This window comes from Archocentrus centrarchus, chromosome 20, assembly GCF_007364275.1.
Source record: "Archocentrus centrarchus isolate MPI-CPG fArcCen1 chromosome 20, fArcCen1, whole genome shotgun sequence".
NCBI classification, from domain to species: Eukaryota; Metazoa; Chordata; class Actinopteri; order Cichliformes; family Cichlidae; genus Archocentrus; species Archocentrus centrarchus.
In genome coordinates, this window is record NC_044365.1 from 32,649,950 (window position 1) to 32,673,731 (window position 23,782).

At 42.2% G+C, this 23,782-nt stretch overlaps 1 protein-coding gene across 2 annotated transcripts; it reads right to left on the bottom strand.

The window, feature by feature from the left end:
* Positions 1-909: 909 nt before the first annotated feature.
* LOC115799100 (gastrula zinc finger protein XlCGF26.1-like) lies at positions 910-18,623 on the bottom strand. Of its 2 annotated transcripts, none has more exons than XM_030756073.1 (4): positions 18,563-18,623; positions 14,458-14,558; positions 5,209-6,306; positions 910-3,397 (listed from the first exon to the last, which is right to left on the bottom strand). In XM_030756073.1, exons 2-4 carry the CDS (start codon positions 14,473-14,475, stop codon positions 2,663-2,665), a joined length of 1,851 nt encoding a protein of 616 aa, XP_030611933.1. In that variant the 5' UTR covers positions 14,476-14,558; positions 18,563-18,623; the 3' UTR covers positions 910-2,662. The 2 variants fall into 2 exon arrangements, with proteins under 2 accessions (XP_030611933.1, XP_030611934.1); XM_030756074.1 differs by having other exon boundaries at positions 18,412-18,599.
* Between the last annotated feature and the right edge of the window lie 5,159 nt (positions 18,624-23,782).

Sequence of the window (23,782 nt, forward strand, 5' to 3'; positions counted from 1 at the left end):
GTAACAACACATATGGAACAGCTCGGGGGGCACCGGGATAGGTGATAGGACCCTGTCTCTGCTATGGAGGTCCTGCATTCATGCATTGCTCCCTGCGTGCAGGGGTCCAGGGGTTAGTCATAACAAAGCATGAGACAGAAGAAGATAAATGCACATCTGATAAGATACTGTTAAGTCTCACTTTCTCAGGTCTATCCATTAAAAATAAAGTCAATAAGTCATCTCCACCATGGTCAAAGTGCCGACTTCCACATTGGCCCTCGGGTGAATGTACACAGCAGTAACAAATATCTGTAGAAATTCTCTTGGGAAATAAAAAGGATGCAGGGAGACAGAAGGTCAATACAATGATTCCCTCACCACCTTGTTACATATACATATATTAATATAAAGTAGGGCTGCAACGATTCCTTGAGTAACTCGAATAATTCGATTATAAAAAAACTCTCGAAGCAAATGTGTTGCTTCTATACTTCGTTTAACCTCTGCAGCGTTCAGGGATCTCTGTTTAAGTGGAGCATTTCACCCACATTTAGGGCTGCAACTAATGACTATTTTGATAATCAATTAGTCATCGACTATTGAAATGATTAGTCGACTAATCAGATTGTGAATCACATAATTATGAAATGGCACTTATTTAGCTATCAGCTTTTAAATTTAGCATAAGGTCATTTAAAATGCAGTAGTAAGCACATGGAAGATGGATACTTCATTCAAAAATTTTAATCTAGTTTGCTGTTGATAAAAATTTAACGGTCCTTTTTTCCAATCATAAAAACAAAAAAATAAATAAATAAATAAAAAAAAAAAATAAATAAAAAAATAAATAAAAAAATAAATAAATAAAAAAAAAAAAAAAAATTATATATATATATATATATAGATAGTACTTTTTCTTCCCTGTAAAACAAAGCTGGCACAGTTTCACCAGTAGCAGTCTTTAAGTCTGACGTCATTTCTGGGTCCAAATGCTCCTAAATAAACAGCAATGGTATAACAATGACTGTTCACTATTAAAGATGATTATAGCATACCTTATCAAATGCAGCCATTTCTGTTTCTCCTTCTCATTGGTAAAATGACCAGGGACACAGCATTGTGGCATATTGATCATGTGACAGTTTGGACCCGGAAATGGAATTCTACGTCATGTGTGAAGCTCGCCAGAGATAGACGGACAAGACGTCTCATTCTGTTCTTTCACCAGTTGCCACCATGACTAAACATGCCACTGAATGCTATTGCGCATGTGTGAAGCTCGCAGAACAGCTTGCTATAATCACAGAATACTGCTTGTGAGCACCGCTATTAGCACTAGCTATCCCGTCAAAATATGTTTTATGCTTTAATCCCTGACTAGTGACTAAATATAGACCTGCAGTAAAAACGAATTTAGGATAATGCCTGTGAATACAAAGCATTACAACATTACGCTCTTGCAGCGTAATGTTTTTCAACATAAACACTGATAACACAACAGCAGCAGTCAGCTGTTTTAATTGCAGTCTGTCTGCACAAGCACAAAGAGGCAGAGCCGTTATAGAGACGTGAGGAAATGTTTTTCTAGCATCCAAAAGAAGCTCCCCCCCTGTAACCACCATTAAACTTTTTCTGGGAAACAGCTGGAGGTCTTTCATCAACCACCTAAATCAGCAAGTGAAAAAAAGGGAACTTTGTAGCTGTTCCATCCACCCTGTTTGTTTCACATACAGAGAAAAACTGCAGTACGGAAATTAAAATATGCAGATGAACTGTTAATACGAAGGAAGTACTTCTTATCTGATTACTCGAGTAATTGATGAAATAATCAATACTCGATTACTAAAATAATTGATAGTTGCAGCCCTATTATAAAGACAGGGACCCTGGCTCGGAACTTTACCAGTTCGGTTGGGTCTCTATCGAGCCTCAGTGGTCCTCCAAAAATACTGATTTCCAGCTCAGGTTATAAGTCCTGTTGCTTGAGCAATGTCTGTCAGAGCGATGAGGCAAAACTCCTTTAATCCCATGGGGAAAAAATACCTTTTGCCTGAAGAATGTCAACTTTATTACAAAGAGAGTGGACTTTGGCAAGGATAATTGTGAGAAGAGAGATCTTGTGATGACCTCTCCCAGTCCTCCACATCCACCCCCAAATCCAGGAAGAGCAGGCATACACTCTTCCACTGTTCCTATTAGAACAGTGATCTCTTTATTTTTGCTGCAGACTGAAAGCATTTGAGTTTGACATTAAAAGATGAGGCAAAAGACCTCAACTTTCATTTCCAGGCATTTTCACCGGGCACCTTTTGTCGGATCAGACCCATTCTTTTCTTGAAAGCAAAGGGGACCTCTTCTCCAATGCTAAAACATAGGTTTGATCCTTCTTGTCCCTCCATGTCTCCTCCGACTTTGGTGTACTACGTCTGTGGATGCTCTGTAGCCACATATGTAAAGCATGATTGTTGGAAGGGAGACGTCCTTCCCAGCCACTGTATTCAAATATGGTGGGGCAACATGGCGGCGTCCACAAACTGAAACCTACTCCCATTTATTTTTAATGGATTAATTATAAGTTTATGAGAATGGATCAATTTTTTTGGAAAATATATTTACACACTAATATATTAGTACAATACCGCCCCCAAATAACTAACCTAAAAAATTACTGATGGTACCTTTAAGATTCAGGATTATTCACTGGAAGTCCAGAAATAAGAGTGACCTCATCAGACCCAAGAGATTCCATCTGAATTCTGTGGAGCCGGATCTCAAGGTGTTTAAGTTTGACCCTGCAACCAGAAGAGGAGCTTTGTGTCTCTGTAGATTCACTGTGATCCAGTGATGGGAATGATTCCAGCCCTGCATGATCACACTGATGTTCAGACAGACCAGATAATGAGGTAAATGTTTTTGCACATTGGTAAGAGTGAAACAGATCATTTGCAGCATGGGAACGTTTGTGTTCGGAGTATGAACTGAGATTCCCAAAGCTCTTGTCGCACTGGTCACAGTTGTAGTTCTCTTCAGCGTGCAAACCTTCATGAATGTTACGATTACCTGAATGTGCGAAGCTTTTCTCGCAGTATCTGCACTTGTATGGCTTCTCTCCTGTGTGGACTCGTTTATGCACTTTTAGGTCACCTGTAGTGATGAAGGATGACCCACACTGGTCACAGAGGTGCTTTTTAACCCCACTGTGGAAGAGTTCATGTTGTTTTAATGCACTTGGTGTGGGGAAGCCTTTCCCACATTCACTGCAGTAGTTCAGTTTGTCTCCTGTGTGTCTACGTTGGTGCCATATTAAGCCTTTTTTCTTCTTGAAAGCTTTTCCACAAACGTCACAACAAAACGGTTTCCTACCACCACAGTGACGACAGGGCTGAGAACTGGATCCATCTGCATCACTCTGCTTCTAAACAAAGACACAAAGACAGTGTAAGTTGGTGAGCCAATGCCCAATGTTTTAACTGGGATACAATTACAATACGACCATAAGTATACCAATACTCCAGAAATAACGATGACTACATCACTCACTCTAATACTACTACTGCAATATTACACTAATAGTAAATATTACAATAATACCACACTAATACCGCAACAGCATTGACAATACAGTAATCGCACATAAAGATTTTGGCCTCTAATGATTCTGAAAACAGTGTAATTGGGATAAAGCAGTTATTTTTTGTATTCACTTTTGGTATGAAGGTATGGTGTTTTGTAAATGCACACCCATTCTCACAGTGGTGTGCTTCCACCACCTCCTTAAAAGCTCATGCTCACGGTTTAGTTCAGCTTGAGTCAAAATGTCTAAAAGGGAATCTTTGGTCAAAAGAGCTATGTAGAGAAGTGGTTGTTAAACTGTGGATATGCTCCAGTGGTTGGGAAACGACAGCCAGTGGAGAAAATTTTGATTCAAACTATTTGAAACAAATTATTTTTGAAGGCAACAACTAAGAATGAGATCAATCAATTCCCCTACTCCCAAACCGTCCAGTATGTCAAATGCACTGCGACACACTATTCTAACTTAATTTGAAGATAATTTAGTGGATTCACTCAATTTGATCTATTTAATATTTCTACTTTCTCTGCTGTGTTTGATCAGCTCTATCAATCTCACTTCCAAACCTAACTATAATTCTTGATAAGTTAAATCTCACTTTTGCAGCACCAATGTCATTCCTCCTGACTGCCAAGACATCACTGGACCTTAGATTTCAGTAACTACAAATGTGTGTACAATCATGGGTTCTGTCCCAACATATTTTAAACATGCAACTGTGCTTCCTCTTGTAAAGTAGGGCTGCAACTAACGACTATTTTGATAGTCGATTACTCATCGACTATTGAAACGATTAGTTGACTAATCGGATTATGAATCACAATTATGAAATGACAATTATTTAGCTTTCAGCTTTTACATTTAGCATAAGGTTATTTAAACACATGGAAGATGGATACTTCATTTAAAAATTTTAATCATGTTTGCTGCTGATATAACTTTAACTGTCCATTTTTCCAACCATAAAAAAATATATAGTACTTTTTTGTCCCTGTAAAACAAAGTTGGCACAGTTTCATCAGTAGCCCCAATGACTAAACATGCCACGCATATGTGAAGCTCGCCAGAGATAGACGGACTGGAAGATGCCTCACTTTTAAAAAAAAACAACAAAAAAAAAAAACGGATCCAAGGTTTGGGACAATTTCACACTCATTTTCCCAAACCTTGGATCGTCTAACACGCCGTGTTCTTTCACCAGTAGCCGCTAAACATGTTGCTGAATGCTATTGCGCATGTGTGAAGCTCGCCAGAGAGACAGACAGGAAGATGTCTCACTCCGTTAAAAAAAAAAAAAAAAAAAAAAACTCCAGTAATAAAAAATGACTATTACCGACAATTAAAGTCGTCATCAGCCATTTTTATTGTCGATTATCGTCGACAGATACAGATACTTAATACTTTAAAATGCTGTTTAGCTGAGATTAAAATCTGACACTCACATATTTATATTTTTGGTTGTAAAGATAGTTCATTAAACATGATTGTGGTTTCCACAGTAAAATAATTTTTTTTTTCTACTTGGATTTTATGTTTTTTTTTGTGTGATTTTATGTCCAATGTGTTAAAGGCAAAAGTAGTCAAAAACCAATTACACCTCAAGAGTTGTTCCAAACAGGCTACAATTCCAAAATCAAAATAGAAATACATACCTCACAGTAACTGCACCTGTAGAGTCTCTTTCTAGTGTGGCTCCGATGGTGTGCTTTCAAGGAGTTTGGAGCTTTATAAGCCTTATCACACAGGTCACATTTATAAGGTCTCTCCTCAGTGTGGGTAAGTTTGTGGATGTGTAAGTTGTTGTATGTCACAAACAGTTTGCCACACAAATCACAAGAGCACACATCCTGTCTGGTGTGGATGCGTTGGTGTTTATTTAGGCTGCCTAGGTGGCTGAAAGCTTTTCCACAGATGTCACAGCGGTATGCCTTAATTCCAGAGTGGGTAACTTGATGCATCCATAAGTTTTTCCTGCAAGTAAAAGCTCTCCCGCACTGATCACAGCTGAAAGGTTTAACTCCGCTGTGGATGAGCTTATGCATCTCCAGGCCTTCTTTACGGGTAAAACACTTCCCACATTGATCACAACTGAATGGTTTAACTCCAGTGTGGAAGACTTGATGTCTTTTTAGGGTTTTCATTTCAGTAAAAGACTTTCCACATAAATCACACTTGAACGGTTTAACTCCACTGTGGATGACTTGATGATTTTTTAAATGTCCAGACTGCGTATAAGACTTTCCACACAAGTCACATTTGAATGGTTTAACTCCACTGTGGACGACCTGATGACTTTTTAAGTGTCCAGATCGAGTGTAAGATTTTCCACACACGTCACACCTGTACGGTTTAATGCTGTGGATGAACTTATGCATTTCCAAGCTGTGTTTCTGGGTAAAACCCTTCCCACACTGATCACAACTGTATGGTTTAACTTCACTGTGAAAGACATGATGCCTTTTTAGGTCACTCCTCTGTGTAAAAGACTTTCTACACAAATCACAGCTGAATGGTTTAACTCCACTGTGTGTGAATTGGTGTCTTTTTAAGTGTGTACGCTGGGTGTAAGACTTTCCACACAGGTCACAGCTGAATGGTCTCTCTCCAGTGTGGGTGACACAATGTTTATTTAGTGAGTCCTTCCCAGTAAAACCCTTCCCACACTGATCACAGCTGTATTGTTTTTCTCCCTTTCTTCCATGAGGTTTGTCGGCCTCCTGAGAGCACTGACTTCTCGGTCCATGTTGGTCCTGCAGTGACAGAGATACAAACAGAGGCAGCGAGTGAAACGCAGTTCTGGAACAAACTAGGGATGGCACGATACCACTTTTTTATGTCCGATACCGATACCGATCTTTTAAATTTGGACATCGGCCTATACCGATATAAATCCGATATTTAAAATTTATCTAGGCATTTAAAAACATTAAAAAAAAAATTTAAAAAAAGAAGTCAACAGTCTCTCACACAACAAAATCAAAGTCTTTTAGTTGTCACACATACAAGACTAAGGACCAGGGTGGACAGAGCTTTTTAGGCAGTGGCACCAAAGCTCTGGAACTGTTTACCACTCCAGCTCCATTTAGCTGTCTCTGTGGCATCATTTAAAAAATAGTTGAAAACTTTTCTGTTTAACCAGGCTTTCTGGTTTCTGACTTTATTTTTATTCTTTTAATATGGTAATGTTATTATGTTTTCAACATAGTGTTTTCTGGGGGTGGGGGTGGGGGGTTGATATTGTGTTTTAATTATTGTACAGTGCCTTTCTGTCTGTGAAAATGTTATATAAATAAACTTTACTTACTTACAACAATAACTATCACCTGAATCCTGTTGCTTCTGTGTGAGAAGTTGATGCATTGGCTTATGGTATGTTGCAAATTTCATTAGGGCTGCAACTATTGATTATTTTAGCAATTGACTATTCTATTTATATTGATTACCTAAGTAACTGGATAAGAAATACTTTTTTTCAACGGTTCATCTGCATATTTTAACTTCTGAACTGTAGTTTTTCCCTGTGTGAAACAAACAGGGTGGATGGAGCAGCTACAAAGTTCTCTTTTCTTCACTTACTGATCAGGTGGTTGATGAAGGACCTCCAGCTGTTTCCCAGTAAAGGTTTATGGAGGTTACAGGGACGAAAAAGACGAAAAAAAAATTCCTTCTGCTCCATCTGAGCCGGCTCTGCCTCTTTCTGCTTGTGCAGACAGACTGCTCGTAAATCAGCTGACTGCTGCTGTTTTGTCATCAGTGTTTATGTTGACAAACTGGGGGCTGCATGAGCGTAATCTTGTAATGCTTTATATTTACAAGCATTCTCCTAAATACGTTTCTACTGCAGGTACCGGACGGTCACCAGTGCTAATAGCTGCGCTCGCTAGCAGTATGTTCGGGAGCTGAAGTAGAGGGAAAAAAAATAACAGCTGATTCTCAGCACAGCGAGCACAACACACGAACACAGCAGAGAGCGGTGGAGGCGGAACAACATGTCAGCGATGATCGCTCACTGTCAAAGGGAATCCGTCACAGCGACGGCGAACTTTATAGAATGTGCGGAGGGTTTTTTCCTAACTCCTGATGCAGCTCTAAGCTGGTTTGGTCAACCGCAAACCCACAAGAAGAAGAAGACGACGGAGCACTGTAATGCAGCTAATGTGAGCGAAACGTTATTTAATGTATCGGATTACATTTTTTATTTCTCTCCGATATCCGATCCAGTAATTTAGGCCAGTATCGGACCGATACCGATACTGAATATCGGATCGGCGCATCCCTAGAACAAACATCCATCCACTTCTGCTTATTGAGCACAAAGTCACAGTGGGCTGGAGCCTATCCCAGCTGTCACAGGGTGAGAGGAAAGGTATATCATGGAAAGGTCACTGCAGAGCTAACACACAGAGACAGACAGCTATTCACTCTCACATTCTCTCAGTCAAATAAGAATCACCAATTAATCCTCTGTACCCCACAAAGCCAGCCACCTTGCATTTCCCCATAACGGCCACAGCTGGTGAGTGTTTCTATTACTGTTTGTGTATAAAAACATTTTTATACACATGCTATTTTAACATATTTTAATAATATCAACACTCAGCAATACATCAGGAATAAACAGGGGTATGTGGCAACTAAATATTTTGATATATTTTATGTTTTTACTTCAGAATGACCTCAAACTCCTGGCCAGCATTGATCTGGTGAGTACAGACTCTCAGATCACTGTTTACCTCATAACGTCGAGTGTGGCGCGTCCACAACTACTGAGCCTGCAGGAGGCTATAAAACTTTGTGAAAGGAGTCCGATACAGGTCGTTGAGTCAGTGAGGCTCACTTCTGTCCAATGGCAGCGATACTGAGGGGAGTTGTTGAGTAGTTCCCTCTGTAAGCATTGATATTTTAATAAGTGCTGCTTTTCAGTAACTCTGCAAAACTATCTTCAAAGTGGGTCTAATGCTGTCAGACTCGGGCACAAATAAACTCTCATATGATGTGTGAATGTAATCAAACTGTTTATCAGGGGAAAGGGCAATTTTTAGGACACTTGGGGGGGGTGTTCATGTGTCATCTGCTAAAATCAGTAACTGCAACAATATTGGGAATAAATAAACATGTTAGAGCCCTGACTTGAGTTCAGGAGATGAGTCTTAAGGTGAGCAGGATGAGGTGGAGATGGGGGGAGAGAGAAAGCAGTGGTGGAGGAAGCAGATGAAGAGGAGGAGGAAGCGATAATAAGAAATGGAGTTAACCTATCTGTAACTTCAAACTCCTTCAATTATACTAGTTTTTATACCTGTGGCTGAAACATGAATGTGCAGCCATGTTGGCAGTAAGGCTAAGAAGGTTAACCCTTTAATACTGAACCTGTCGCCAGCAACAGAACATACTTCAAAAGTGCCGCCGTTCGTGGACTTTGGTTAAAATAAAAAAAAAAAAAAAAAAAAATACTATAATAACCCTACAATGGATGTGAAGCACAATTTCTCAGATTTCTGAAACCATTTGAATTTTTCTGATAGGCCAAACGGTTGAGTAATTACGGTATTTCAAAGTACGTTTGATCTGACGTTTCAGCGGTGATACGCTCTGTGTTGACCAGCTGTTCACAGCAAGTAAGGGCAGGTAATGGGTGCTTCAAAGGCGATCACACGGTGTTAGAGGTTTTAGCTTTATTTGGTGGAGTTTGCATTGGACCGCTTTTTTGTTTATCATTTTCAAAAGCTCCACAAACTGCTGATGGCTGCAGACATCTTTGGCTTTTTTCTTTTCTCCTCTTAGCACACTACTATCTAATCACACGACTCACATTTTACCACCTGATGCCTGATGGTTAGCAAGCTTTTCTATTATTTACAATTTGCACTGATGTTAAAAATTTAGTGTACAGTACTGTGTAAAAGTCCTAAGCCACCTCGTACTTCATTCCCACTGATTTTCAGTCCAGTTCTTGTGTAATTTGGCAAATCTCAGCCTTTTCTCCCTGTTTTGGAGCACTGTTACATGCTACCCAAACCAGAAACCCTGGTTGGATGCAGAAGTTCACTCTCTGCTATAAACAAGGGATGCTGAGATACATAATGCTTTAGGGACTATTCTATGCCTGACACTCTCAACAGGTTCTACGCCCGCTTTGAGGACCTCAACACCCCCTCCACCATCAGACTAACCCCACCACCTGGAGAAGAGCCCCGCAGATTGACCCCAGCAGAGAGGAGGATCCTACAGAGGATTAATCCCTGCAAAGCTGCTGGCCCAGACAACATCCCTGGGCAGCTGTCCCCACCTGCCTAAAGACCACCACCCTCATCCTGGTCCCCAAGAGCTCCACAGTGACAGGCCTGAATGACTATCAGCCAGTAGCTCTCACCCCGATAGTCATGAAATGCTTTGAGAGACTGGTTATGGCCCACATCAAGGAAACCATCGATGTCACTGTGGACCCACACCAATATGCATACCGGAAGAACCGGTCCATGGAGGATGCCATCTCCTCTGTGGTTCACACTGCCCTCACCCACATGGAGTGTAAGGACTGCTGTGTCCGTATGCTCTTTGTGGTCTTCACTCAGCCTTCAACATCATCGTTCCACAGAACCTGGTGCACAAACTGTTCACACTTGGATGGAGCTCCTCCCTCTCCAACTGGGTCCTGGACTTCCTGACGAACAGGCCGCAATCTCTGAGGATCCACAACGTCCCCCCCCCCCCCCCCCCCCCCCCACAATCATCCTCAGCACTGGCTCCCCCCAGGGCTGTATGCTGAGCCCTCTCCTGTTCACCCTGCTCACATATGACTGCTCAGCAAAACACCCAGACTGTCATTTTTGAAGTTTGCAGATGACACAGCAGTGGTCGGATGCATCGCTAACAACGATGAGTCCAGCTACAGGCAGGAGGTGGAACACCTGAAGGGTTGGTGCAGAGAGAACAATCTCTGCATGAACATGGCAAAAACAAAGGAGATGATCATGGACTTCAGAAAGGTCAGACACCCCCATTGCACATTGGAGGATCTGCAGTGGAAGTGGTCTCCAAGTACAGGTATTTGGGTGTACACCTAAGTAACAAACTCACCTGGGTCAAAAACACTTCCAGTCTGGTCAGGAAGGCACGCCAGCGCCTCTACTTCCTCAGGAGGCTGAGGCCTGCTGGACTCGGAAGCTCAGTCCTCTTCTCATTCTACAGATGTGTGGTGGAGAGCGTTTTGTGCTCCTGCATTACTGTATGGCACAGAAGCTGCTATGATGCAGAGAAGAAAGCTCTGCAGAGGGTGGTGAAGGCTGCATAGAGGACTGTTGGAGTCAGCTTCTCCACCACCACTGACATTTACACCTCCAGATGGAGGAAAAGGACCACCTGTATCCTGAAGGACCCCACACACCCAGCACGCACACTCTTTGTTCCCCTCCCCTCATGCAGGAGGCTGAGGAGCATCAAGAGCAGGACCACCAGACTGAGGAACAGCTTCTTCCCTGAAGCTGTAAGACTGTTGAACTGTGGTGGGGCTATGTAGCTGGACTGTTCTCCTCTATCAAGCTTTGCACTCATGCTGCTGTCGTGCACAATTATTACTGCTGTGGCACCATGTGTCACTACCTTTACTCCACATCAAAGTTTCTATTTTATATTTGTTTCTGTTTATTTTTATTGTTACTTTTTTATATTTATTCTTCTTTAATAAACTCTCATAACTCTTACAATGGAGACACTGGGACCTGAGGACAGAATCTGGTTACACTGCATGTAAATGTGATGTGAATGACAATAAAGAATCCTTGAATCCATCTCTTCTTTAAAAATGGCTTCAGCTGAAACCATTTCTGATGAGGCTTCAGTGAACAGTGGATCAACTGAAGGGCCTCTCTGGATACTGTTCACTAGGATGAGCTATGCCAAGTTTTTACCTCTTTGGGAATCACCTTGTTTATGCATAAACAAGTTTATGCAGTCAAACTGTGTTCTTGCCATTTTCAAAGACTCAACTTAAGAAATGGGAACAAATTATGTGTTTTTGCTCAGTCGTCTGCGATGTGCAGACACAACACTGGTTCATCCCTGAGTCAGGAGCCTTTTCCATGCTTCAGTGTCTCACAGTTTGGCATTAAGTGGTTCAACAAAAACATTCCTCTGAAATGGTCAGAGGAGTGGACTGAAAATGAGGGTGAAAGCAGCCAATGTCCAAAGAAGAACTGTTGCTCAAGAGCACTTCAAAAAGTCTGTCTCCTTGGAAGCAAAATAAAGAAATGAGGAGGCTCAAGACTTTTGCACAGTCCTGTAAACTTATTTTTGTAATGAAAATGACAGATCAAATTTTTTATTGTAAGATTTATTTATTTATTGTATGAAAAATGGTGGGCTTATATATGAAGCTTGATTATTACTGTACAGATTTCCAGTGATGTCAGTAACACGTTACTCTAATCTGACTACTTTTTTCAGTAAAGAGTAATCTAAAATGTTACTATTTGCAGTCCAGTAATCAGATTACAGTAACTTATCCAAGTCACTGTGCGTTACTATTTTTGTCATTTTCCTCAGTACAAAGATATATTTTTGCCTTCTTCTTGTGTCTCGGGGAGTGACGTCTGGCCGATGCGACAATTAAGTCCCGTTTTCAGCATGAGGACAATAACAGCACAGCGACACAAACGTAAGCAATGGAGGGAGGAGAGAGATGTGTGTTTTTTGAGTTTGTGTCAGCTAAATATGACAAAATCAAGGTTAGTTGTGCACTCTGTGCTGGTGACAAAGTGCTATCTAGCTTCAAAAACACTACATCAGATTTGAAGAAACATTTGGAGTCGCAGCACGGCACAGTCACACTTACAGAGCTAGTCCCACCAGGTGGTGAAGCAGAGCTGCGGCTAATGCAGGAGGCCCCCCCAGCACCCAAACAACAAAAGCTGGACTTTGGTACAAAATCAGTAAGTTGGGGAGAGCTGAAGAAGTTAGTCGGACAGTATGTAGTAGAGCTGCCCTTAAACACGGCTGACTCGCCCTCATTTCGTGGTTGTCATTTTTATATTGAGGCGGCAGGGGGTGCCAAAATGTGACCGTCTGCCAAAAAGCGATTTTCAGTGTTTGCCAGAAAATGACTGCTTGTATTTAAATGGCTGTAAATGATTGCTGACCTATAACCTGTGAAACATGTCATACATATCTCTCATGGATGATATCAGGTCATTTTGAGCGAGAAACAGCATTTCTATCACAAGGTAGAAGCTGCACTCATTTTTTGGCAGAGTGACTTTTATATATTCGTTATTTATCAAGGTAAAAACTGTCATTGACATTAAAAATGTCTTTTTAAACAGAAATCTGGCTCATGAGGCTGCAGAAATCACAACAGATACAACATCACAGATCTATAAAGATATCTGAAGTGGCTGAAAAGCTCTGGATTGATTATAATGTAGGTACAAAAACACAGACCCCTAAAGATGGTTGAAAAACAGGTTAATTCTTCATTTTATATATAAGCCCTTCATAAATCACGCTGACTGCACTCTGTTTACCAATATCAGCAAAGACATTACACATAAAAGCACACCAGTGTTGCCAGATTTGGTGACAGAAACAAGCAACCAGCTCTATGAAAACAAGCCCAAAAGAAGCCCAACTGGCAACCAACAACCCAAAACTGAGGTGCTTTTAAACAGTATAGCTCTATAGTAGTATAGCTCACTTCTTTGTTTTGTCTCATTGTGTGTTGGAGCAGTGAAACCCATGGTTCTTAGCCTCATAGAAGAGAAGGGTGCACAGTTTTTTGTGTGTGTGCTTCTCTGTATCAGCATGTTGAACTAAATCAGCATGGTGAGCACATATTTCACACTTGCAAAATCTGGGGAATGTCTTTGGTACGTCTCCCATTAGGACCGCAGCTACTTTCAGAGGTGTATGCGGACACAAATTTATTTATTTATTTTGGGGGGGGGGGGGGGGGGGGGGGGGGGCAGGAGGAGGGGAGGTGAAGGAGCACAGGGGCGCCTAATCAGCACTGTTCCTCTGTTACTGATCATTTCATACACACAGCTGTTAAATACAGAAAATGCCGACTAGAGAAATAATTTTGTCGCATCGTTTTGGCACCCCCCCTCTTGTGCGGCGCCCCTATGCATTGCATATAGTGCAGACCCACTTTTAGCGCCACTGTCTCCCATCTGAGCTTGGATCCATTCTGTAAGTGTGCTCTCTTTATTATATTTTTTTCTATATTTTCCCCGCTTACTGGAGCTCATTTTTGTGCTGCCTCCTCACTCTGTGCTGTTGTGAGTGTTTGTTTGGGTGTACGCCCGGTCAACTTGAGCAGGAGCGATAAACAGGAAACGGGTGCTTGGAAGGGACAAACTACCTACCACTCGTCTTTTGCTTTATTATAGGGCTCGGAAAGAAAGTCAAGCCCAAATAAGCAACTCCACGTTCAAAAATAAGCCCAATAAACCGCAACCCACGACTCACGAGATTTGCAAGCGACTTTAGAAAAAAACAAGCCCAAAGTCACTTTTAATAAGCGTACTTGGCAACACTGAAGCACACAGAAACATCAAGATCACTTTATGGCAGACGATCACTTTTTGGCACAACACCGGCAGCTGTTGAATGTAACTAATAAAGTAACTTGTAATCTAACTTAGTTACTTCTAAAACTAAGTAACGAAGTTACTTTTTAAAGGAGTAATCAGTAATCGGATTACTTTTTCAAGGTAACGATGCCATCACTGCTGATTTCAATATCCTTTAAAAAAATAGCTTTTTATTCTGTGTTCTTTAACTTCAGTATTTTTGTTTTGAATGTGATGAGTTTGAGCATGAATGGCTAACCTTTAGCCTGGTGCTAACTGAAAGCATAATAAACCAGCGGCTGACGAAGTCACACAGTCTCAGTGATATTTTCTCACCTGTTCTGTTGAACTCATGGTTTCCTCTGTAGTGGCTGAGCTGAGTCCAAACGGCTGAAAGTGTTCCTCTGCTGCTCCGTCACTCTCCTCCTGATAATCAGCTGGGACACAAACACATCTTTATCAGACAAAACAAAGCACTAATTGCAGCTCTCTGATTGGTTGTAGAAATCTTGTACACTCGGAGGTTGTACTGCAAAGTGAGCTAAATCTCTTATTCAGTTACACTTCAGGAGTAACTTTGTGACATCAGCTCTAATTTCCTAAGCAGCCCGTTCCTATGACAGGGATGGAAATTCACTTTCAAAGTTTGGGGGAATAAGCCCTTTACATTTTCTACCAATTATCTGGAGCCGGGTCGCGGGGGCAGCAGCCTAAGCGGAGAAGCCCAGACTGCCCTCTCCCGAGCCACCTCCTCCAGCTCATACAGACCAACACCGAGGCATTCCCAGGCCTCGGTGTAATTTCTCCATTGTACTGGGCTTACCCCAGGGCCACTGCTCAGTAGGACAGGCCAAGAACACCAGAAGGCATCATAGTCAGATGACCGCACCACCTTAGCTGGCTCCTTTAAATATGCAGTAGTAGTGGGTCTACTCTGAGCCCCTCCTGAAAGACTGAACTTCTCACTCAGGCACTAACACTCAGCCATCGTTTGAAGGAAGCTCATTCCCACTGCTTGAAATCTCATTCTTTCTGTCACTACCCAGAGCTTGTGACCACAGGTGAGAGTAGGGACATAGATCGACCCGTAAACTGACAGCTTCGCTTTAAACCTCAGATCTCTCTTCACTAGAATGGACTGCTACAGCATCCACATCTCCTGCTGCCATCTTCCCTTGCTCATGAACAGCACCCCAAGATACCAGAGATACTCCTTCTCTACTAGGGCCAACAACTGGGCGTTATATCGAATTTTTAGAAAATATCGATATATTTTCATACGCAATATAAGATGAGACAATATCGTTTATATCGATGTAGTCTATGTCGCATTACAATCATACTTGTAGATCCACCAGTTCACCTTTCTCTTCTTCCAGTTTGTCTCTGCACAACTTCACACTGCCGCGCCTCTCTCTGCTTCACCTGTAAATCATGCAGGAAGTGACAGCATGGCAGTGTTCCCAGCTTAGCAACTTTTTCACTAGATTTAGGAGTTTTGGAAACCTGAAATCCTGCTATGTTTTGTGTACATACAGCCTTCGTACTGCATCCGTTCGTACGCTTTGGCATCGCCCGGACCCCCGAGAGTACCTAGCTGTTGGTTTGTACCGTAAGTCACGTGACCTTATTAGCGGAAGTGGGTCTTTTTCATGTCCTTGTTATGCAGCCGGCGGAGACACTGCATCGAATGGGTGGACCCGTTGCTGTGATACGTCAGCGCATATGTCTATGGATTTACTGAGCTGGCAATAATCCTGCTGACTGAAGGATGAAGTTTGTTCATTCAGTCCGTTTACATGTTGTGTTATTTGCACAGAGTACTAGATGTACAGGCGTACACACAGGAGGAAGCACTTTGGTGAAGTCTACCTCACTGCAGACTGGCTTTTTAAAGAACAAGTCAGCCTTTTGCTATTTTTGCTCTGTATCTTTTCTGTTTACATTTTAAAGCATTCATTTATTTGAGGAGCATTATTATTTAAATATGCCAATAGTTGATTTTTGAGCAATTTCTCATGTACATCTGCAGCTGAATGTTAATTCAATTCAATTCAATTCAATTTTATTTATATAGCGCCAAATCACAACAAACAGTCGCCTCATGCTGTGGAAGAGAGCCAGAGATGAATAACAATTAATGATTAAATGCAGAGTGGAGTATAAACAAAGTAAATAAGGTGAATCAAAAGAAACAGTGCATTATGTGAACCCCCCAGCAGACTAGGCCTATAGCAGCATAACTAAGGGATGGTTCAGGGTCACATGATCCAGCTCTAACTATAAGCTTTATCATAAAGGAAAGTTTTAAGCCTAATCTTAAAAATAGAGAGGGTGTCTGTCTCCTGAATCCAAGCTGGAAGCTGGTTCCACAGAAGAGGGGCCTGAAAGCTGAAGGCTCTGCCTCCCATTCTACTCTTAAGTATCCTAGGAACCACAAGTAAGCCAGCAGTCTGAGAGAGAAGTGCTCTGTTGGGGTGATATGGGACTATAAGGTCTTTGAGATAAGATGGGGCCTGATTATTCAAGACCTTGTAGGTGAGGAGAAGGATTTTAAATTCTATTCTAGATTTAACAGGGAGCCAATGAAGAGAAGCCAATATGGGAGAAATCTGCTCTCTCTTTCTAGTCCCTGTCAGTACTCTAGCTGCAGCATTTTGGATCAGCTGAAGGCTTTTCAGGGAGCTTTTAGGACAGCCTGATAATAATGAATTACAATAGTCCAGCCTAGAAGTAATAAATGCATGAATGAGCTTTTCAGCATCACTCTGAGAAAGGATGTTTCTAATTTTAGAAATATTGCACAAATGCAAAAAAAGCGGTCCTACATATTTGTTTAATATGTGCATTGAAGGACATATCCTGGTCAAAAATGACTCCAAGATTTCTCACAGTGTTACTGGAGGCCAAAGTAATGCCATCCAGAGTAAGTATCTGGTTAGACACCATGTTTCTAAGATTTGTGGGGCCGAGAACAAGAATTTCAGTTTTATCTGAATTTAGAAGCAGGAAATTAGAGGTCACCCAGGCCTTTATGTCTTTAAGACATTCCTGCAGTTTAACTAATTGATGTGCATCATCTGGCTTCATTGATAGGTAAAGCTGAGTATCATCTGCATAACAATGAAAATTGATGCAGTGCTTTCTAATAATACTGCCTAAGGGAAGCATGTATAATGTAAATAAAATTGGTCCTAGCACAGAACCCTGTGGAACTCCATAATTAACCTTAGTGTGTGAAGAAGACTCCCCATTTACATGAACAAACTGGAGTCTATGAGATAAATATGATTCAAACCACTGCAGTGCAGTACCTTTAATACCTATAGCAAGCTCTAATCTCTGTAATAAAATGTTATGGTCAACAGTATCAAAAGCTGCACTGAGGTCCAACAGGACCTCAGTGCCTGTGTGACATTTGGGACATGTGGCTTTGACTCAGAAGTGCCTTTTTGTTCATATCTTTTGGGTAGAAAATATATCGCCATTCAGCAAAAAATACATCGAGATATTATTTTTGGTCCATATTGCCCAGCCCTATAATACATCTCAATAAACCGGCAGGAACGCAGACGACACAGTTCAATCTCTGATGATGAGATGGACCTCACTCAGACCCAAGCGGACCCTCAGCTGGAAACTACACCACAGGTGATAAACTGCACTGCTGCACCTCCACTGACGGAGTAACTGCAGGTTGGTGCTCCATTTGAACCTCATCAGATTTTGTGTCATCATTAGTGGAAGAGGAGCTGACCAGAAGAGGCTCTCTAATCTCAGGGACAGATATTGTGTCTCAGCTAAGCGAACTTTATTCCTGCTGGCAGCGAGTGACGTCAGCATCCACGACAACAGAGCAGCAAAGGTGTGAAAGTGAGCCCATTTACCAGTTTGGTGTGTGTTCTTTAAACTGGCATCACTGCCATGAGAACACATCCCTGATCCTCTGTGTTTCTGTGCCCTCTCTCCTGCTGCTTCTTTTGTTGCTGCATCTTTGAGGCCGCCACCGCCAGCCGCTCTCTGCAGATACATGATTCTGTCTCTTCCCGTTAAAGTGGCTGCTTTAGCTGTAGCTGACCATCGTTCAGCAAGTGTACGGGGGAAAATAATAACAGCAATAAGAACATTTACCGAACAGTTTATTAAGCTTGGTGAAATTATGAACAGGCATCTGCGCAGACACCTAAGCCGCTCGTGACCGCTGCAGCAAACTCTAAAAAAAACGCGACGGCAGGCTGTCATATTCAAAATATTAAGTAAAGCAATGCATTTTAAAGGCGGAAAATTAACCGTGTTTCTGGTGTTTCGGCAGGGGCTCCTGAAACAGGCTGACCGTCCCCGGTTAGCGTGGAGCACCGGCAGCAACGAGGAGAGCAGCGGGAGACCTCCTCAGGGAGCTCAGGATTAACGGAACTGCGGTTAAAGTCAGCTCGGGGTTTACCTTTAGACGATCCCGGCCCGCTCAAACGATGAAGCTGCAGCTACTCTTCCTCATCTTTCTCTCTACCGGTGGTTAACAAACAATTAATGCAACGAATAGGCCCATTACCGCCACCAGCTGGTGTGGAGAAGCTGAAACACTTCATAACATGAGCTTTAACTGCACTTTGACCTCTGTGAGGTTTCCTCTTTCTGACAGCGTAACAAAACCTGCTCTGTGCTTTCATCCTTCATCCTCCTCTGTTATCAGCACCTTATTGTTTAATCCAGTGTGTCTTCATGTCCTCATTTCTCCTTTGAAACATCTCTCTTCTCTTCTCTTCTCTTCTCTTCTCTTCTCTTCTCTTCTCTTCTCTTCTCTTCTCTTCTCTTCTCTTCTCTTCTCTTCTCTTCTCTTCTCTTCTCTTCTCTTCTCTTCTCTTCTCTTCTCTTCTCTTCTCTTCTCTTCTCACCTCACCTCACCTCACCTCACCTCACCTCACCTCACCTCACCTCACTTGATCACAGCTCCAGCATCCCACTGACCCTACACTGGGTAAGTGGTTAAGAAAATGATGGATGGATGCCACACAGGCAGACAGGATTTATTTTCAGGGTTTCAGAGTTTAGGAGTCTCCCACACACGTATTCACTTTCACGGATACATTTTTAAAATAGTTTTTGGGAACGTACTACGTCTTTTTTGCAGCAGATGTACTACACCTGAATTGTTTCAGTTCCTTCACAGGTACGACCATCTTCTAATGAGACCTGTGCTAGATTAGAGCCCAGTTTGGTCACACTGAACCCTGATGACTCCCTTCAGGTGATGACACTCCACATCATGCAGTAATACTGCTTTAACCAATAGAAACAGTGGCACCTCTCCAAGACAAACTGACAGGAAACAGGTGGAGTCCTGATCTATGTTGGAGATTCTATTCAGGCTTCCTTAGTCACTGCCCACCAAAACTGTTGAATGCATTGATATTGATGATGTCCTGGAGGCAATGAGCATGTTACTGTCATTTATTGTTCTTCTCTTGCTGGCTGTCCTGGAAACAGCTGCCGGATTAATGCACTCATGTTAGCTAAGAGGTTGATATTCTGGGCTCTAAAAACTCTGCTTAGAGACTTACATCAGCTCAGGAGATCTTTAAATCCACCTTAAAGATCTCATTTTAACAAATGATCCATGTAAGTACCAACACTGCAGTGTGTCAGCACATGTCAGAAAAATGAACGTTTGGTAAAGAAAAGGAATTTTAAACATTTTAATTAACTCAGTTTTAGTGGACCTGCAGGACTCTGACCGGAAACTAATGGAAAACACTTAAATTCCCAGTCAGGTTTTAGTCTTTTCTGCACCATGTGTAACAATAATCTCGATAAACCTGCACCCTACATTTTTTTAACAAACTGTTGCTTTCCATCAATCATTTCCAGAGACACTGCCTGACTTCATGGCACCAAACAGCAAGAACGTACAAGGACCGATCTAAAGTCTTTGAGCACTGATAAGAAAAATAGATTCTTAAAGGCAAACTTACTTTTTCCCCATCCTGGAAGGAAACAATTTTACAACGAGCTTTAATATAGCGACATGATCCTGAACAGGTCACACAAGTCTTTCATACTTGATCAAATCTGCAGGGAGGCTGTGTGTACTTACCGCATTCCTGGTTTTCTCTCTCTCAGACCTTTGAATTCTGTCAGGACTGCAGCTGAAAGAAACTCTGTTTTCCTTCAGCAGCTGTGGAGGAATGTCGGAGCAGGTCCGGCAGAGACCTGAGCTGATATTGTGTTTCAATGATTGTTTAAAGTTAGGCAGAGATGGATGTGGATGGTTGGAACAGAGTTCATGCTGCTGTGCAGATGGGGGTGGGTTGCAGGGTCAGATGGTTGAAACAAGCACACAAATTGTTGCTGGAGGTCCAAACTCCTCTGAGAATGAAGCTCTGTGCACGTGAGAGGAATTAATGATGGGATGGAGAAAATGGAGGACATTAAAGCGTTCCCTGTGAGTGTGGGGAGCAGGTGTGAAGTTAACCTGAAGCAGTAATCATGTCCTTGGATTCACTCAGGCAGCTTTTCACATCTTCTTGTCCTCCTGCAGTTCCTCTGTCCTCCAGCAAACAGCAGTATACCCCCACAGAAGGAACAAGTGTGGGGAAGAGTCTCTGCTTCCTCTCCAGCTGAAGATAAAATTATGTTTTATTATTCGCGCTCTAGTAGAGAGAAACCTCTGAATTCTTTAGTTTGCATCCAGTGCCACAGATGAGTTATTATCATTATTACTCAGGATAACTAGAGCAATGATGTTTCTGTTATGGTGCCTCCTTTATTAATGCTCCTTCCTGTTCCTGGATCTTCACTCAGAGGATGGGCAGCAGAAGGTCCTGCCTCCTTCACTTCCACCTTTCTCTTCTTTCCTCACTCTGCTCTATTTTTCCTGCTTTTATTGTTTCATGTTTTAACTTCAGGAAAAATTCTGTCTCCAGTATTTGTCCCCTGTGACTGCAGGCTGGACCTGGAATGGACAAACTCACATTCATTCTGCTCTTTCAAAATAATGTTCATAAATGAATGATAAATGTTATTTATAATGGTCAAAGTTAAAAATATAATTTACATTGGAAAAGAGCCATGTTTGCATGTGGCTGTTCAGAGGTACAGGTACAGAGGGCTTAGGATGAATAAACAGGATCAACCTGAAAGCTTCAAGTCAAAATCACACTTTATAATTATATTGATAATTATTTATAATTTAAGGGTCAGCTGCTTTTCCAAATCTTTTCTCTGCCAAGTGCAAAGACTGCTCATTTGGTTCTTTGTGGTTTCATTCTTGTGTTTGTATCAGTGAAGCACTCTGAGGGTTTCTGACAGTTTTAAGATGAAGGTGGAGGAAGTGAGGCGCAGTGTCTCCACCAGGAGGCAGCATAAATCCACAGAAAGCTCAACCCACCTGAGCTTTCTAGTGAGTAAAGCCTCCTCTTTTTACTTTTTCTCCTTTATTCTTTGCTCCTTTTCCTTTCCACTGTAATGCCTCCTGTTTCCTCCCTCTCTCTCCGGCATTCCCGTCCTTATCCGTGTGTTTACTGAGGCTGATCATTCGTTGAAGATCAGGACATGACAGAAACGATCAGGTCGGGTCAGCTGATGCAAAAGGATCAGATTTTAGCTCAGCTTCATCACAGTGCATGTAAATGTTATCTCTCTGTGTGTGTGTGTGTGTGTGTGTGTGTGTGTGTGTGTGTGTGTGTGTGTGTGTGTGTGTGTGTGTGTGTGTGTGTGTGTGTGTGTTATCAGTGAGCGTCAGCCGGCTCTCTGCTTTGTTTTTAGGTCACTTTTGCAGCGACTTCCTTAAATCAGTCTGAAAGCAGCTCGGCTCTTTAAAATAGAAACAATTAGTGCGGGCTTGACAGTCAGCTCTTTCTCTCTTTCGTTCCTCCTTTCTTTCCATCTCTTTCTTTTCTGTCCTCCAATGCTTCCTTTTTTTGGGGGGGGGTGTCTTTGAAAGGGCCGCACATATCAGCTCCACCTCGCTGTGATGACGGAGCTGATCTAACATCGGCGGGAAGTGTGGCTGAAATGGTGAAAGCCTGCATCCTGTAACAGTGATTGATTTTTCTGATCTGAGGTGTTTTTGGATGGGATGCTCTATCAGGATCTCTGAGATATAAAGGTCATCAATAAACACTGGATTTGATCCATCTGAAGCCACAGACTGTTTTAATGAGCTTTAGGCGTGAAATTTCTGCACAGAACAGCCATATCTGTGCTTCAGGACATGAGATGGATTCTGTACATTTTCCCAGATTTTACTGATCCTGCTGCACGTCATGAAGCTGGGTCTGCGGGTGCTTCAGGTGACATGAATCAGCTCGCAGTTTGGACAAATACGTGAGGCCACACAGGCTAAATAACCAAAGTAGATTTAATAAAAGTAAACTTAGTGAGAAGAAGAAAGGCTGAACTGACACAATGATGCAGGGAAGGACGGCGGCGCACAGCTGCCAGCTGGAGGATGACTGTGTGCATGTCCTTTACACAGTAGCTGCAGGAGGAGGGAGAGGAGGCTGCAGAGCAGAGCTGGGGAAGACACGGCCACGAGGAAAAGTGTATACACCACGAGAGAATAAAGAAAGTAGTCAAACGTGTGTGGTGTGTGTAGGGGGATGAAACAGAGGCAGTTGTGTGACTTTGCTTACTGTTGGTTGAAGTCAAAGTCTGTAAACTTGTTTATAAAAAGTAGGTGGAGCCGCTGTGAATCCCCCTTTGGTTTGTCTTGACTCCACATTTTAAAGTCCGAATGGGGCTCTGCATCAGTCCTGATGGCTCCCTTAGACTGTGTGATCTGAGCGGGACACCCGTCAGTCAAAGCAGCCAGTCCTCTAATAACTTACAAACACGGCCTCAAGTGGTCGTTAGAGGACCTTTTGACACTTCAGTTTTCCAGCCTTCTGGAAGGTTGCTCCATAATTCTGTAATGCTGGAGTGTGCTGCAGCTCATTCTGACACCACAATCAAACAACTCAATTATTTAGACAATCTGGATGAATGGTTGTCTCTTGTGTCGTGATGTGTGTGACTTCGTACAAATTAAAATACAAAAATAAAACACTGAATGAAAATCAATGAGTTAATTTTAGTGTGTGTGTGTGTGTGTGAGAGAGAGAGAGAGAGAGAGAGAGAGAGAGAGGCGCCTCTCTGGAGACCGAGGTCCGGGAACACACTCTTTCCCCGTCTGCCATCACGGGACCTCATCAGCACCTCACTGTCATGGCAATGGAGGACACACACACACTCATGCATCCTGCGGGACCTCCAACACTTATTATAAAGATGTGAAGGACACATGATGATGGGATTGTTGGAAAATGAGAGAAAATTAGAGGTTACAGAGCATTTCCCTCCACAGAGCCTGCAGAATGAAGACTTCACTATCTGTCTCTCATATTGTGGTTTATGACTAAGAAAGGGATGACATAACAGACTGGCTCCATCATGCTGCATCAGCAACTGTCCTGCATATACTGTGTGTGTATTCATAATGCATTGTGTTTGACTGGTGTCGCTGTTTGATGCTAACGAGTGCAGAGAGGCAAAGTCACAATGAACAAAGATGGAGAAGGCTGAGGAAGAAACCCCAGAGCCAAACTTTAAATATCATTTTACATTATAAGTTTCAAAGTGACTATGATGTAAAAGATGATGCATGTAGTGACAATCTGAGGAGCTC